This window comes from Pimephales promelas, chromosome 11 (assembly GCF_988280905.1).
Source record: "Pimephales promelas chromosome 11, fPimPro1.hap1.1, whole genome shotgun sequence".
NCBI classification, from domain to species: Eukaryota; Metazoa; Chordata; class Actinopteri; order Cypriniformes; family Leuciscidae; genus Pimephales; species Pimephales promelas.
In genome coordinates this window covers 12,001,851-12,019,527 of record NC_142779.1, presented here as the reverse complement: position 1 = coordinate 12,019,527, position 17,677 = coordinate 12,001,851, and the positions used below count along the sequence as shown (strand labels likewise).

Here is a 17,677-nt window from a genome sequence, read left to right as displayed (position 1 = left end):
TCTAATCGAGACTTAGATGGCAGATCTTCATGGGGGGATGGAAAGTCCGGGTAAGAAGGGGGAGTGAGGAATAAGGGGGGCCCAATTGGTCTGCACAGCACTTTGCTGATGGGAATATCAAGAGACTAATATCTGTCTTGCAGATGCTTCCTTGGCTAAATATAGAGAGAAGGAGAGAGACCGAGTGATTGCAAATAGTTATCAAATAGCTTCAAGAGGCAAAAGGACTGTGGTAGATTTGCACTTTTTCTTCTTCACCTTTGACTTGTGAGAGGATTTTCACTTTTTAAATCCAACAGCGGGCTCCCTGTGCTAAATTTATTTTTATGATAATGATTTAAGCACTCAGAGGGGTCGACTAACTTCAGTCCAATATAACATGGTTCTAGTGTGAATGAGACAATTAGTGGTGAAATTCACAAATTTGCACATTTGCAATCCCACTAGTTTGACATGACGGCCTGATTTGAAATAGAACCTTTATGGGGGGGGTATGTGTGTGTTATATATATATATACTGTATATATATATATATATATATTTATACACACTATAAAAAAATGTTAAGCCTTTTTTAAATTTACGTATTTCAATTAATAGTAAAATTATGTCAAATCGAATTGAATTACCCTTATATATACTGTATATATATACACACTATAAAAAAATGTTAAGCCTTTTTTAGATTTACGGATTTCAATTAATAGTAAAATTATGTTAAATCGAATTTCATTACCTTTACATATTTTAACTGAATAAGATAACAATCCTTAATCAATTATTAAAATATGTAAGGATTGTTCAATTCAATTTGATGGAATTTTACCTTTAATTGAAATGGATAAATACATTAAAAATAATACAATTATTCAGAACAGTAAAAATTACTATTATTAGTAGTAATGCTCTTTCTTTACTCCATAATGTCTCTGCTAGTCGGAAAGAATAGACATTTCCCACCTGTCTGAGGGACTTGTTATATCACTTTCTCACCCACATCATATGCACTGAACCTGAGAACTCGTCAGATCGCGCTATCTTTGTCAATTCAGGAAGGATCCTCTAAAAAATCGAATCTAAATAGGGAAAGTGCCATAAAAAGTGCCTGAACATTATCAGTCCTAAATATAGGAGGAGAGCATATGCATGAGAGTGGTGCCAGGTTCAGCTCTGCTCACCAACACAGTGTGCAATACCACACTTCACTGCTACTAAGTTTTAGAAGAAAGACTGTTGATTATAGACTGGCACTATATAAATGTCAGTTATTGTGATTTAAAATTATAGAGATAACAGCAGGTGTTTAAAAAAAAAAAAGTAATGCTGAAATGCTCACTCTCATGTTCCATTACATACCCGTAACTTAATAAATTATAAAATGTGAGACATATGCGCCACCATGTGGTGATTAGTCACCTTCATTGCATGAACCATTTTTTTTTTAAATTTAAATACATTAATCAACTATTAAAACAAGCCAAAGATTATTAAACGAAAACGAAAACGAATTTGGCCCTTTTCATTATGTATTTTTTTATATAATTCACACACCATTAGGATCATGTCTAAATTACATGCATTGGGATGCTTACATGAGACAGAGACACTGTGTGAAATTTCAGTTTTTATTCAAACTATTGATTGTATTAGAAATACATGACACTTTAAGTTAGAATCACACATGTCCTAAAGTTCAGCTCAGCTCATTACACATTGCAAAAACAAATTCACTAGAGACATTAAAAGGATAGGCTAGTTCACCCCAAATGTTAATTCTGTCATCACTTACTCACCCTCAAGTTGTTCCAAACTTGTATGAATTTATTTCTTTTGCTGAACAAAAAAGAAAATATTTTGAAGAATGTTGGTATAACAAAATAGTTTTGGGGCACCATTCACTTCCATTGTTGTTTGTTTCATGCTATGGAATTTAATGGGATCCATCAACTGTTTGGAAACCCCTATTCATCAAAATATCTTCCTTTATCTTTAACGGATTAAATAAATTCATACATGTTAGGAACAACTTGAGCGTAAGAAAATGCTGAAAATGTTCATTTTTGTGTGACCTATCCCTTTAACCACAAAGTGTTTACAAAGACAAACAAATTGATCAAATGATTTGTACAACAGCCAAATTTAAGAGAACTGAACAATTTAAAACTTTAGTCTATAAAATAAAATATGATAACAAACGAACTGAAGAGACAAACAAAATTGTGGCTCAGGTTTTAAACACCATATCTACTCAACTTTTTTGTCAGCTTCTAATTCAATTTAGCATATTTTTTTTTTAAAAAAGAGACAGTTTAAAAACTAATTTTTCTCTCCTGCCAGTACTGCAATCATTATTTATTCATCCCCTCCGAGTCTCTGTATATCTAACACACATTTATATAAATGGATTTCCTTTCTTTTAACCACAATTCATTGTTCCCTTAATGTTACAAGGCCTCAGATTTTGTTTTGTCTAAAGACCTTGCAATATTTTTGAGGAACACATTCAAAACCAACCACAATTATCAGCCTCACTGCCACAAATGCCATTCAAATGTCATGTTGCTTTGAGTATTCTGACTAATTCTAAAGCCAGTTGGCTAATAAACCTTCTGATAATCCAAGACAGTGCTAGTTTTGCACTTTTTACGCCTGTCTTCATACAACAGATTTGCTTCAGTGCTCAAATAGCCTATGTCTGTCTTTAGGACTCTTTCCAACACTCCATCTTTCTAACACTTACTAAGTTGACCACTTGAATGCGTTTCTAAAAATAAAAATGATTAAAACGATTTTCATTAATCTTACCCCTTTAAAATATAGGTACAGGGATATAACGACAAGCCAGAGCACATTTTAAAGATCCAGCCTAGTTTTACTGTTAACTTTGCTCCTATACCAAATAAGCTGTGACCCTCATGCACCTGTTCAGTCCAGTCTCTGCCAGGAGAGATATCATTTCTGATTGACCTAATAGCATAGAGCAAAACAAAGCCTTGTCTTGTCTCATTTTTTTAGAGAAATTTTTCCATTCTTAAAAATGTCAAGGAGATCAAGGCTTTGCAAAGCGATGACACTTTTTGTGAAAGGTGCCCAAATTCAAAAAATCTCACACATCTTGAAGAAAATTTGAAAGAATATATTTTAAAACACCTTAGTCAAATCCATGTTCAATTTCAGTTCAATCCATGAACAATACTTTTCTTCATCCTGTTCTCTGACACATTGCCAATAGCTTTACAATAATTAGTATTACATTTAGTATTTACCTTGTTAGGACCTTTTAACTGCTGTAACCTGATGTGTAAATGTAACAAGATAAGCAATGAGGAAAAAAAAACAAAAAAAACAAAACAATACATAACGTAACTGACTGGATTAAAAATAATAGGCATTGCACACCATAGGGAGCCAGACCGAATGTGAGTTTGTCTAAACAATGCCTGAGTAGTAGCTATTTGGCACACTTTGATATAAGTTTACAAAGCCAAACAATGTTTTTCTTTGCATAACGTAGATCAATTGTTTACATTAAGACCAGGAACATGCATTGAGAAATGCCAACACAGTCTCATGAAGATGCGTATCTATACCACGAGTGTCATTTCTCGTGGCATTTATACGCCAAAAGTGTTTTTTTCGTGTATATGGTACGCACTAAAAAACCCTGGGTTAGGTTGAGGGGGGAGGGGGGTGGGGAGTTCGTGTGTATTATACGCAAAAAAGTGCGTATAATATGTACGCGAAAATCGCGTGCCAAATACACGCAAAAACTGCTTTTGGCGTATAAATGCCACGAGAAATGACATTCGTGCCATAGATACGAACTTTCGTGAGATCATGCATGTAGGTATAATTTCACGCAAAACCGTGCAAATTATACTTTGTTCTCAAATTGTTAATGTTAACAACGTCAGCATTGCGTGACTACATGTAATGTATTTCCGATTTGTATCCACCTTGTTTTCGCATGGGTTGCTGTCTCTTTTCTTCTGTAGCCACTCCAAAGTCCGAACAAAGTCTTTTGCATTTTACAGCGGATTAATCTGTTGTCGCTGCTGATTGTCATTTGAACCTTTCAGAATCCGCCATCAAGTTGGTACGTTTAATTATATCAAGTGCTGTGAGAAAAGGCTATAAATCTCCACCTCCAACATCCTCACACGCAAGCCGAGACTCCTTTATGTGTACAGTTGTGATGTAATGATGCAAAGACTTACACAAATCTCCCACGGAAAATCCACCAGTACCACAGCAATTAAAAACATTATTAGCCTACAAGTTTACCTCTTTGAATCGAGCTAAGGCAAAGCAGAGAGTTTTGATCACTGGGTGGTTATGTATTTTCTCAAACATGTATTTTGGATAATTTTAACCCAAAGAAAGCTACGGACTGCAGTTAAGTTTTGAAAAGCACTCTCTAAAAAAAGTTAACGTACTCTATATTTTCATATGAATTAAGAATATCATTTCTTTGTTTCTTCAAGTTATATTAAACAGATGAATCATACTTGGATCACACTGATCAAAGTAGTAATTTTGAGTCTGGAACAGAAGCAGATGGTTTAGCTTCTTTTGCATATAAAGTAATACTGTCAGTGAGGTAGGGTTCCAGGTCTCCAGACGCGGGGCTGGATACCCCCTCTTGTTGCAATAAAGCGAGGTTTGGGAACTTGAATATGAGACTTTAAGGGTGGAAGGGCACTTAACTCAGGGGCACTCTTAAACTGTTTGGCAGCTTGGAACCCAGAGTAGCTTAGGCTTGACATACTTGACATGGGATCTGGGGGTGAGTACGGCATGGGGTGAGGGATGGGGACAGCTGAAAGTTTGGGGAGCTCTGGGAGGCCTGGGGCCCGTAAAGGTGCTGAAGTTGATTCGGTCACAGGTTCAGGTGGAGGGGATCTCAGGTCAGAATGAGAGAAGTGTTCACTAAGCGTGGTCCGTGAGCGTGGTACAATCACTGTGGGGTTGATAGTTGGTGCTGACATTGGGGTGGGAGTGGAGAAGCGTTTGATTTCATACACACGTGCCGCCTTTACTGGGATCTGCTTGGGTGGTGTCAGAGTGTGGCCCTCCTTCTGTTGCCTCTGGTAGGAGGGGATTGAAGACTGCGTGCTAATGCCGCCACCAGAACTGAACATTGCAGAGTTCAGTTGGTAAGGCTGCCGCCTCATGAAGTCCAAGACCTTGATTCCCTCTTTTGGGACACCATAAGTCCCCTTACTTCCTTTGAAACTTCCCTCAGACACCTTGGCACCTCCGCGCTGAACCCCAACAGGACAGGAAGGAGACAGCAAGGGGTTGTAACCTATTGGTGGAGGGGCACGAACATTAGGGGAATACTTCCATTGGGATGGAGTTGGTAAGGGTTCCAGTGGTTGGACCAAGTCTATGACTGATTGGGATTGTTGGGGTTGTAGAGGTGCAGGCTCCAGATGTGGAGAGTCTACAACAAACAAACCCATGCGACTCTGTCTACGAGCAAACAGCTCTGCACCTTTTCCCTCTGCTTGAGAGATCTGTGACATTTCTGGGATGACCCGTGGCTTAGGAGCCACAGGCGGTGGGACCCTTGTCCTATTGTCATCAATGTTGTGGGTAATATCATCAGGTTCAGAATATACACACCTGGGTCTTTCGTCTAGATTCTGCACCATAGACAATAGTTCAGGGTTCGGTGAGTTCTTCTTGCTGTCAGGTATCTTAAACATTGGCTTGTATGCACTACGGCGTTGGGACTCTTGGAGAATACCAGAGCGGCCACCAGAGGAAGAGTTTTTTTCACGATAAACTATTGGAGACTGCAAAGTAACAGGGCTTGTGGGGGTCTCAGAAGTTGTCACCATGTTGTCAGTAGGGATTGCAGGAGGAACAGCTGTTTTTTCATTTGTAAGAAAGGTAGGTTCTTTAGTTTGAACTATGGGAGTTGGCACTGATGCAACCTGGATGTTTTCCACTGAGGAGCAGTGAAGAGCAGGTTGAGAATACGATTCCATGGATACAGAAGCAGGAGGAGGAACAGAATTTCCAGGCATAAAGGGCGGTGTAGGTATCATTTCAGAAGGGACATATTCACTCATTTTATTCATTGTGACTTGGCTTACAAAGGAGACAGGGGTGACACCCCTGGCAGGCTCTTCTGATGCTGATGGTACCACCACAGCCACCGAAACAGGTCTGGGTGTCTTTCTACTGACTGCAGGGCGAAACACGACAGGAGCGGTGGCTGCCCGATTGATAACACAGCCTGGGGCAAATGGACGGGCAGTTCTATTCAACACAGAGCTGGCAGGTAATTCTGGTAGAGGAGTTGGTGGTGGAACCATCACAGTTTCAGCAGAAGGTACTGAGGGATTAGTTTGGGGCAAGACAGAGGGGGCTGGCACCATTGTGCTTAAAGTATCCCTGCTAACCATAACAGGGACAGCAGGAATGGCCTTAGGTGGGCTCATTTGTGTCATGTTTTGTGTTTCTGTTGGTTTTGAAGGTCTGGCAGGTTTTGGAGCAACAGATGGTGGCTGGACATTGGGCTTTGTCAATAAGTTTGGTTGTGGTTGAGGTTGCAGTGTCTGTAGTTGAGGAACTGTCTCTTTCAGTACAACGCCCAGCATTTGGCTTTGTAACTGTTTTTGCGCAGCTTCCATTTTCTTTGCATGTTCCTCAGCCCTTCTCCTCTGTTGCTCAAACAACTGTGCCCCCTTCCCAGTAGTATCACTCAAACCAGGACTGAGAGCACCACCCTCTCCTTCCTGACCTCTGGAAGCAGATCTTTTCTCTAGCATCTCAAGATAGTCGCTGTCCCATGTGGGGTCCGGTGCAGCAGAGAAACCTTCCTCATCAAATTCTGACTCGCTGCCAGGAAATATGCCATCCTCTTCTTGAGAGTCTTGCCTCATGTCCTCATCAACACTTCCAAAGCTGGTCAGTGTGTATTTCTTGGAGCGTTGCCTGCGCTTTTTAAACATCAAAACACCCTTTGAATGAGGGTTTGGTGCATCCGTCAGTAGTGAGGCGATGGTGCGGCACTTGGACCGAGCTTCTTTCACCTGTTTGTCCATGGCCGTCTCTCCGCGGTTCAATTCTGCATAACATGAGATGAAAGGTTTCAGACAACATTTTATTATAAATGTTTTTTTAATGGCTTTACACCATTCACTTTATTCAGTCAGATATAGTATTGAATAAAGTCAGTATCATTATTGAAATAATACTGTATATGTAGTGCTCATCAATGTCCATACCCTTGCAAAACTTTACTCCTCTGTTAGGAAGGGTTAGGATAGTTAAAAATCTTTTAACAGTTTTCACATCATAACTCATTAAACATGTGCTTTAAATAAAAGCATTTAGCATCAGGGACACTCATTATATTAATCTATAGTAATTATTGAAAAAGTGCATTGTGCCAAATTGATGTGTCTACAATGGGGACATGCATTATTTACCAGTGCTTAATCGTGGTCCCTGAGAAGAGCATGAGAGTGTTTAGAGTACACATTCAAGTTGTCTTTAGATGTATGGCTGTTTATTTATGCTGTTGCTTGAAATGTCAGTGCTTCAAATAGCTGTAGCTCTGAATATGCTTGTACACTTTATAAAAATGGTACTGTGGCACATGACCCAAACCTAAAACTAAGCCTCACCACTAACTTAATCCCTAAACCCAACTATTATTCAATTAATTGAACTAGAATGAATGTAAATCACGAGGTGTAGCAATTTCGTTGGATTTAATAACTGTTTAATCTAATCTTTGCACTAAATGAATGAATGGTTATCATCATACATATTTTTCAAACATATTTAACATTAATGTTCTATTAATAGCACATTAGATTCCACAGCAAGTAATCTCAGCATAAACACAGATGCCAATGTGTTGTTTACCACCTGATCTGGGATCAACAAACACACATTCCTTGGCTGCAGTCCAGGATCAGTGTCATACCAGTGCATGTACACTGCATTACTAGTGTCCAGGCACTGGAATGTAAAACCTGTGTAACTAATGGTGCGTACCTCATTTTATGGACACTAACCTGTCTTCTGAAGTATGCTAATTTGTGACGGATTACATTTAAATGACTCTAAATTCCTTTCCAGTCAAATTCTGGCTGTTCATGTCTGAAAACAATACTGAGAATACTAACAATACTGTCAAGTATTTCAGCTGAGAATATAGGTGAAGAGTACGAGGCCTGTGAGGCGCACTGTCACCTGATATGAGCTAGCAGCTGGAGATGCTTCTGCCAGCTCATGCAAAGCAGTGCTCAGGTTATCAATCTTGCGAGCCTCAGGACAAATATAGACACTTGTGGGGGCTACTCAGTATGATCAACCCTTTTCTCTTCAAAGGTTTACATGAAGGCAACCACAAACTGTGACTTTAAGAACATATTTACAGAGCAGTGTTCATGGCAGTAAGCCAATCACAAGAGCAATACTCTCATTATACTCACTTGCTTGTTTCGCTTTATCCATGTATGTTAACGTGAGTTCCTCATCCACTGGATTGTCAACTGGACCAACCATGGGAACCAACTGACTACGAGAGCTCAGCATAAGAGCTTCTTTGGCTCTCTCTCGAGAAACCAGAGGGGGAAGGTTTGACGGCTCCTGAAACCCACTGTCTTCTTCCATTAGCGCTTCTCGTGGGTTTTGGTCATCCGCACTCATGGATGAGGTCTCCGTTGAGGTCTGCGAGGACCAGGCTCCATGGGGAGGGGGCTGGTAAATCACTTCTCTGCGGGCTACACCAGGCAATGCATCTTCCCTCTTATTAGGCCCCAAAAGATTGTACATTTGGGCATCCGAGGCACTGTCATACCCACTCATTTCTGAAGTCTCTGCTCCCTCTGGTGAGGCTCGAGCAGCCTTGCCGGGTGAATTGCTGGGACTGCGTCGTTTTGGTTTGCGTTGCCTCTCATGAGCAGCCACGTCTGCATCGCTGTCTGTTTCTCCGTAGTAGGCTTCACTGCACGGCGGGGAGGTCAGTCCACTGCGTCCGGTCTGGGACATCAGGGGTTCACGGTGTATCTGCCGCACACTGGACTGGTGAGGTCGGGAGCTGGATGGTGACATGGCCCTAAGGGCAGCACGGTACTCTTTATCAATGCGGGGAGAAGGAGCTCGAGCAACAAGAACCACCGACTGGAAGCCAGCCGGTGCCCTGATAGACATGTGAGGGGGTAAAATAGCACAGGGGTGGTCAGAAACAATATCTCACAGCAGCCCTGGCTTGGAGGTCTAAATACAGTCAATACAATCATTTACTTTCAGCTCCCATTTGAGTTAAACAAACACATAAGCATTGGCAAAGTAAAAGATGTTTTACCTCCTAACTCGGATGTGGAGCGTTCCTGGCATGCAGTCGATCAGGTTCATGACCTCTGCGTGCGACAGACTCCCACAGGAATTCTCATTGATGGACACCAGCTCATCTCCCTCACGTAGTCCGGCCCGACATGCTTTACTTCGCTTACGCACCTACGGGATTAATGTAAATTGATAATGTATGAATAGGTCGAAATTGAATTGACCTTGGATATTTAACATAGAAAAGGCAACGACTAAGTATTGATATAACATTTCAAATTCTTACCATCTTTAAAAAGTAGACCTGGCAAGGAATCTGAATTTGGCATGAATTTGGTCATATGCATTTACAAAGTTCATAAGTAGTGTCTCCAATTCCCCTATCCTGCATGTGTTTGAATTGAATTGTAATGCAAACTCCACATCGAAAGGCCTCCTGACACAGCCGGGACTTGAACCAAGGACCATCTTGATGTGAGGCAACAATGCTACACACTGAGCCATTATGTCACCCATGAACGCTATGCAAAATACATTTCGAAATAAAAAATATAGTTCTTAAACAATCAATAAATGTCTCTGCTACTAAGTGAGATTAGCCGAGCCAGCAATAAACGATCAACATTGTTCATAATACTGTTTTTAATCTCAGATAATTTTATCTTAAAATGTACAGTATAAATGATGTCTAAATCAGAAAGAAAAAGACACAGTAGGCTGGCATAACTATGTGCCTGTGAGTTAGCTTTGTTTCTCAATTGGACCTTCAATGCCATTGTTCCAACTCCTGCCCTGTCTGTCATCTTACTCAGCACTGGACGATAGGCTCTGATTTCAGTGGTGTTGTTCACAGTGACATGTTGAACGTATTACAGAAGCTGCAATAATCAATCTATAAATACTTATATTTATACTTTAAATATAAACAGTGTGATGTGTTAATGACATTTTACATTCTCTGCTCTTTACTAGGCTACTGTGAAAGCTCCTGAATCAATAAAGGCAATGTTTTTCATAAACCCGTTTTAATACTGGTTGAAATGCTCTTCATATCCTGATAGCAATCTATAATAGAAGTGGTTTTTTTTTTTTTCAAATATTCGGTCCAAATGCAAGGATATGTCAAACAACAAATGTATCTTCGCGGACTCATGCAGACCTCACACATTATCAGCGTGTTCCATGAGTCTATGGCTAGTTGTAGACAGAGGCTGAATACGAATTCTTCTCATAAACCTCATAGGCATTATTTGAGGGGACAGCCATTTGGTGTCCAAAACTATAGTGGACGTTATCGAGTGCACTCGTTCTTTTCCCGCATTTCACTGCAATAGGCCGATAGGCCAATACACTCAACGGCTGTCCGAATTCACTTCAAGTGAACTGATCATTATTCCATACTTAGTGGACTAACGAAGGGAATAATGATTGAGGATTTAAAGGGGGATTTTGGATCAGACAGTCAGTCAAACTACAGCACCACCTTTTACAGTTAGGCCTACTTTTGAACCAAAACAACGAGCTTATGCTGTGTTCACGCCATGTCATAAATAATTTAAGTAATTCAGCAAGGGCAAACTATGTTGTATTATTCAGAGCATGTCCGAGTCCTTTGCGTTACGATTAACGGCAAAATGAATCTTTCATTTTCAATCTTTCATCAGCAGTCAAGTCAAGTACAGCGCTGTTTAAGTTATCATTTGGTATTATTGTAATGTTAAGTGCTTTGAGACTCGAGGTAAATTAACAACGTTTCTCGTGATGCTTTGCAGACTCTACTCTGGCTGTCCGCAATCATGTGTTTTGGAGGCAACGGGGCTTTGGAGACACTCTGAAGGGATGGTAATGCTTTCAAAGTTAGCTTTCTATTACTGGCGTCTCTGAAATTGCCTACCTCAGCTTAACAGCACATTTTATAGTATGTCTGCTCCTTTGACCATTAATTGAGCAAAACAGACTAAAGCAACATGGAATATGGGTCAGGGTCAGTCATCTGGTTTTCCATTTCGGATCCTTGTCCTGTTGCCTGTTGTGTTTGGATTCGGAATGGTTGTAAATGCAGAGTAACAGGTTCAGGACCTAGTGGTGAACTGGATCTGTAAACTGCCCTGTCTAAACTGCATCCATACCATTATTTTAATCGAATTCCTGTTTGATGACAAGCAGATACAAATAAAAAACAATACTTCATGAAAGACCAGATTAATGGATACATAAAACTACCATAAACGGATAACATTAGGCTATTATACAGAAAATAGTCCATTAGCACTGTTGTTACTCCTTGCCTGAATGATTTATTCGGTAGATTAAACTAAAATACTAAATCATTTCTAAAATGATTTCTTATTCAATTACAAACATCTATGACATCAACATGACCATCAAACAGAACAGCCGCTTCATGATTAGCCTACTTTGTAAATACGTTATATGACATTGTGTCCTTTATAAAGCAAACTAATTCTTCTGGAATTGGAAGAAAGTAGACCAATTTTTTGAGAGAGATGACAAGCATGGTGTGGCGTTGGACCAAATTAGATTTAATTAGGGCAAATTTTATTAAATATGACCGGAAAACCTTGAAAGGCCGATGACAGTCGTGTGTGAGAGTATAAAGTTCAACATCCTTATTCACTTACATTACAATGTATAAGCAATTACAAAACAACACGAGAAATCAACATCACAAGATTAATACATGTACTATAGAAACAGTAGCTTCTCATGAGCTAGAGTCATAAATTGATATCAAATATTTCAGCTAATTACAGTTAGTGCACATTCTATTTAGGACTTAAAACAGTTTGTCTGCCGTTCAGATAGTACTTGCAAGTTCACAGCTCTGAATCATTTTGCTTTTTTGGTGAAGGATCAGTTGCACACCACACTCAGGAGTGCAGGGGCCTGCGCTTCTGGTGTCCATTACATCTTAAAGCTGCTTTAAACATCTTAAGTTTCATTAGAACTGAATAATTGTAGACAGACCTATGTCCACCCCCCATTTCACAGCCTTTCCAGACTAAAATGCATGTTTGAGTTGTTATAACTTAAAGCAACTTGCACTGACATTAAATGTCACTGTCAATGTTTTGTCTCAGGATGACCACCAGTAACGTTTGTTTTCTACAACACATTTATTAAAGCAACTTAAATGTCCTAATTGAACTAATTAACCTTGACTTTGTCTAAGCCCTGTCTGTGAAACCAGGCCTAAAAGTGATGTATTAGTGCACCCATTTTAAGTTAATTTCATTCGGATGTTTCCATACCTTGGCGACCTGCAGAGGCTTCTGGTGCTCGATTCCTCCCTGTAGTCGGAAGCCCCATGGTGCTCCTCCGGATAGGGTGATGATAACCTCCTCAGCCACCATGGTGCGGTCTGTGCTTGCGTCTATGGTTCAGTTTGTTGGCCTGGGGGGCCCTCAGTTCGTGCGGTCCATGTTATTACAGGGCCCCCTCAGAGAAGACAACTACTACTGCAACTATGTCCGTCTAGTAGCCCACCTGAGCTGAGTGTGTCACACGAATACACACAGATCCCCTCCCCACACCCTGAACCGGAGATAGGGGCGCAGCCATAAAGGAAGTTAAAATAGAGAGGGAAAGAGAAGAGATACCCACCGTCTCCCTATGAAGTGGAATCTCGTGTTGGATGAAGGTAGGAACTAGTTCATCACAGCTGTGCTGTCACTCAGAGCTGGCGTGAAGGGAGGGGGGAAACATCGCTCATATAAAAATAGCCCTTTGCCTCTCTTGCTAAGCAGACAAGCTTTTTACCGACTTTAGAATAGCAACGTGTTGATTTGAGTCTGAAATTGAAATGAAGTATTTATGTACACAAACTATCACTGAAAAACATCTTATAATCTAACCTTTGTTTTTTTTATAAAGGGTGGTCAAGGAATTTGACTGCTGTCAGTTGAGTTTGTGGTTATTCTTTTCTAAGGGTTATATTATAACATCAGGACCTTCTAATTTTGTGGCATGGAACAGTGTGTTTTATCATTGCATCTGTACACACACTGACACCAGACCTGTTCTCTTGGCGGCCAAACTGGGACACTCGGCCAATCAATCTTTCTTTAGACAAACACACACGCACATACCTGACCTCAGTGGGAAATTAAAAAAGACTTGGTGACAATTTATTTCCACATACATGAGTAAGACTTTAATCACTATACATTTTAGACATAAAAGATATTTTATTACATTCACAACTTGTGAAACTTACTGAATTATCACTTGTGAATCACAAGTGATAATTCAGTAAGGTTCAAAAGTCTGGGGGGTTAGTACGATTTTTCACACATGACCAGCGTCGGCCAATAGTGAGCCTACGTGTGACGTACCTCTACGCTATCACACTACGTAAACTAACTAGAGGCCCATAGAGAAGGAAGTGAAAAGTTGAAATAAATTCTTATTTTTGTTTGTTTTTGCGCAGTGTTCTCGTCGCTTGATAAAGTTAAGACTGAGCCATTGTAGTCACTTAGAGTATTTTAACAATGTCTTTAATAACTTTTCGAGGCCGGCAAGTTTCAATCCCTCAAGAAGCCTATGGACTAGTATGCAGGAGTGAGCCAGCTCCCAGATTTAATCAAAAATATCTTAATTTGTGTTCCGAAGACAAACAAAGGTCTTACGGGGAGGTCTTACAACGTTCATTTTTGGGTACACTGAATCCAAATTTTGGTTGACAGCTCTATAAATGCTTTTTGAAAGTGACTGTGCACTGGAACCATGTAGCTGTCAGAAAAAGTAGAACAGAGCTGAAATGTATTTCCAAATGTGTGATTTACGATCATAACTAAATAATATTATAGTTTCTCTAAACACAGAATGCAAACTTTAGCCCAATTGGCATTTTTTTAAAGCACTGTTTATTTCTAAAAAAAGTTTTGATTATTGATGTGTACTGATGCAAACTGAATTTAATTTCATCATGGGACATTTTTAACAAAACACAGTAGACCAATACTGAATCTGGAGGTATGAACAAGCCATAGCCATATGTTAAGATGCATGTCATGTTATTGCCTGCCACACTAGTCCAAAATGGTAATTAAATAAATACAAATCATGAAGTAAAATGTGTCCACATGACTCCTCTTAAGTTTGATCCACAATTGGATAATATAACATTTTTATTTATACTAAATGACATCTTTACACTATCTTTGAGAGCAAGAGGGCCCTAAGTAACTTACGTAACACAGACACTTTCCTGAGTACTTTGTCTTGTCCTCATGTAACCAGGTAAGCTTCAATTGCAAGCAGAAAGACAGTGATGTTGAGATTATCTTTTATTAAATGCTTCCAAATATTTCAACAATAACAAAGCTATGATGGTTTAACAACATTCAAACAAACACTTGATAGATTTAAATTCATAGTTTTATTAATTGTATGGTCATGCAAAAAAATCCAGCATCCAATTAAACCTCAGAGTATAATCATATGTAGTCCCATCATATATGGTTACAATGCAAAAAAACTGACAAGAATGGGGCAACATACCAAGCTAAAGCTTTGTTAATCTCTTTTAGTCCATTTCTTAAAAAAATTGAGCATTTTAGCATTGGAAACCATATCTCAGAGCCACATGTCATTTACCTTGAAGATGCAGGTAATATACACACATTTCAAATTTAGGCAACACAGACAGTGAAAATTATTACAAGAAAGTTACACATGCATATTTTCCTTCTGCTGAACTGCATATATGGTTTGGTTGTGAGAGTTATTTAGTTCAGGAATCATTCACTTATCATACAAAGGCGTTTGTGTCCATCTAACAGTCATAAAAAATACAAGAACTATAATCTCCTGCATCTGGAAACAACTCTTAACCATTTACGTTTTTTTTATTTATTTTTTTTTTATGGAAGTTTAACAGACTAAACTGCACTTTTTTCATATCTGAGAGGACACACTGAGTGGAGGAAGTGGCCAGGCAGAGACTAGGACTTATCACACAGTTAGAACAAACACTGCAGCAGAGAGCGCTGGATGAAGGTATGGCAGACATCACAGTGCCAGACGGTTTCATCTGTGGACAAGTGAACTCACTAACAAGATGCCGTAGGGCAGGCAGGAGTACTCTCTTTCCTCCCTTTTTTTCAACATATAAACTTGGGTGCAACATTTGCCCAATGTGTCACAAGAAATGGCTTAGCACAGAGTAAAGGGGGGAACGGCAAGTCCCCTAGGCATCACAATTCACACACAGGATTCTACACAATAACAGTGTTCCAATGTATGACGGTCACACAGATCAAATTTAAAGGGAGCACAATGTGTCCATGTGCTTTAACCAACATTTTTTAACTTTACTGAAAGTCGGATGAAGACGACTGGCTAAGAGATCGAATCATCCCTCATCAATGATCTGCATAAGTATTTACAGGTTACACTGAAAAAATACAAATAAAATAAAACAAGACCTTAAAAAATACAATACAAATAAAATCCATGTCCCCTGAACAGATTCTCCCACAAAATGGACCCCGAAACACCGTGGAACTGCATTCATCAAGTCATTTTCATTCAATAACCAGCCTGTGGATGCTCAGGTGATCACTGTTTTACCAAAACCACACAAGTCACTATATATGATGATGAGACATAATCAAAACAAGTGTACAGACACTCACAAAGGGGTGATGTGTGACAGTTTGGGTCTTCTTCTAAAGCGTGGACCCCTATGGATGGATTTCATAACCTGAAGTTGCAAAGCAGTCCACAAAAAAAGTGAACAGAACAGCATAGAGTCTCAAGCTTGTGTGCAAAACAGTACAGGCCATTTCATTTTATTCCCTTTTTTGACATGCTTATAGTCTACAAAATGATATGCACGACGCAGCTGGAAGCCTAAAAGAGTGAGCAGAGTAACCGTGAGCGTGTTTGTGTGTAGTGTTTAGCGCCCCCTGGGGACCAAGAGACATATAACAAACTTGAATCAAAGTAAGTGAGAGTTCTGCAACTTCAGGTTCAGAGAGCCAGGTGGTTAGGGGTGCAAACATACATGAAGGCAAGTAAACCAACCCAACTTGAGTTTAGGCCTCATGTGGAAGTGTGTGGGAAGATCTACCGGTACGCAAAACACTACACAGCAACGAGCATCTTGAACCCAAGAAAGAACATTTATACTTACACAAACACACACATCTCCTCACCCTTTTCCCCCAGGCACCACAGACTGTTTTTTTTCCTTTCTCGTTATAAATATCTATTTATGCACAACTATATTAAATCCTGTCCCCAATTTGCCTTGAAAACACAAAATACTTTCAAATACAGCATCATTCAGGAGATTAAAAACCAAGAGTTCCACGAAAACACGACAGAAAGCCAGAAAGAAAATCTTCCCCAACCCCATTCTCCCCTTTTAATAAAAAATAAAAGCAACATTAAAACATCCCCTTCCCAAAGCCTAAGAGTCAACACTTTGGTGCGTCAACGTCTAATAAGATTTTTCGTTCCCCCTGATATGCCATGCCATCACATTCTATGCGTAAAAAAAGAGGACATAACAGAAAAAATGTTTTCTGAAACGTAATAAACTCACACCGTTTACCCTTAAAACGGCGTGTGCTCTTCAAAAATTTCACATTTCTGGTTCTAACTTCCATCTCTACCAGCTTTTAATTACACATGTGAAGATCTCAGTATTTTACAATATATTATTAATACTTTAAACACCATTTCCGAATGTTGGGCAGCAGAGATTATGGTTACAGACAATACAGCGCCCCGTGTGGGCATTAGAAGCATGCAGCATCCAGAAGGCAGGGCTGCTGCCGTGGCCGCCCGCCACACATCTAGCTAGAGTTGGACTAAAGTGGTGGCCACTTTTAAATAGATTTCTTAGTTGTGTAAATTTTTTCCCTCACGTTTTTTCGAAACTTCAAGAGGTTCTCTTCTGGCCGGGCTCCAGGCGGCAAGACGTGCACGGAGAAGAAATGCTCCAATCAGCTTTAATATTCAGGCATGCTAAGGGAGACAATATGAACAATTCTAAATAATATTTCACTTGCTGTGACACCAAGGTGTCTGTCGATCAGTACGTACCTTTGCCCTGTGTGGTTCACTGTAGAGGTGCGGCAGGCGCTCCGGAGCAGTGGAAGTGGATGTTGAGCCACTTGGCATCTCTGCGGTGCCACACACGCGTCTCCTCTGACTGGCTGCTGCGTGGCCGGCCCTGGCTGTCCATGTACTGCGTCAGTCGGATATAAGCGATGCAGGCGGCGTCCTCTCCGATCAGGTGCACGTGAGGATTCAGGATGGTTGTGTGCACAGGCTTACTGTTCTTACTCAGCACTGTAGTCAAACACAGGCAGTAGACAGAGGTACCGTT

General features: G+C 40.0%; 2 protein-coding genes and 1 long non-coding RNA gene across 17 annotated transcripts in view; all 3 read right to left on the bottom strand.

Annotated features, from left to right (window-relative positions):
- Positions 1-1,611: 1,611 nt before the first annotated feature.
- LOC148977145 (uncharacterized) lies at positions 1,612-2,834 on the bottom strand. The gene is made up of 2 exons (XR_016145513.1): positions 1,893-2,834; positions 1,612-1,833 (listed from the first exon to the last, which is right to left on the bottom strand). It is a non-coding gene; the product is annotated as an uncharacterized LOC148977145 (long non-coding RNA).
- Positions 2,835-3,842: 1,008 nt separating this feature from the next.
- synpo2la (synaptopodin 2-like a) lies at positions 3,843-12,958 on the bottom strand. The gene is made up of 4 exons (XM_089116964.1): positions 12,588-12,958; positions 9,335-9,486; positions 8,460-9,169; positions 3,843-7,081 (listed from the first exon to the last, which is right to left on the bottom strand). Exons 1-4 carry the CDS (start codon positions 12,687-12,689, stop codon positions 4,593-4,595), a joined length of 3,453 nt encoding a protein of 1,150 aa, XP_088973090.1. The 5' UTR covers positions 12,690-12,958; the 3' UTR covers positions 3,843-4,592.
- Positions 12,959-14,697: 1,739 nt separating this feature from the next.
- Positions 14,698-17,677, bottom strand: part of camk2g2 (calcium/calmodulin dependent protein kinase II gamma 2) — a 61,694-nt gene continuing 58,714 nt past the window's right edge. For all 15 annotated transcript variants that reach the window (XM_039672991.2, XM_039672977.2, XM_039672978.2 and 12 more), the window contains 2 exons: positions 17,392-17,640; positions 14,698-17,313 (listed from right to left, as the gene is read on the bottom strand). In XM_039672991.2, coding sequence (XP_039528925.1) covers positions 17,408-17,640 — 233 coding nt within the window. In that variant the 3' untranslated portion in view covers positions 14,698-17,313; positions 17,392-17,407. The remainder of the gene's footprint in view (positions 17,314-17,391; positions 17,641-17,677) is intronic.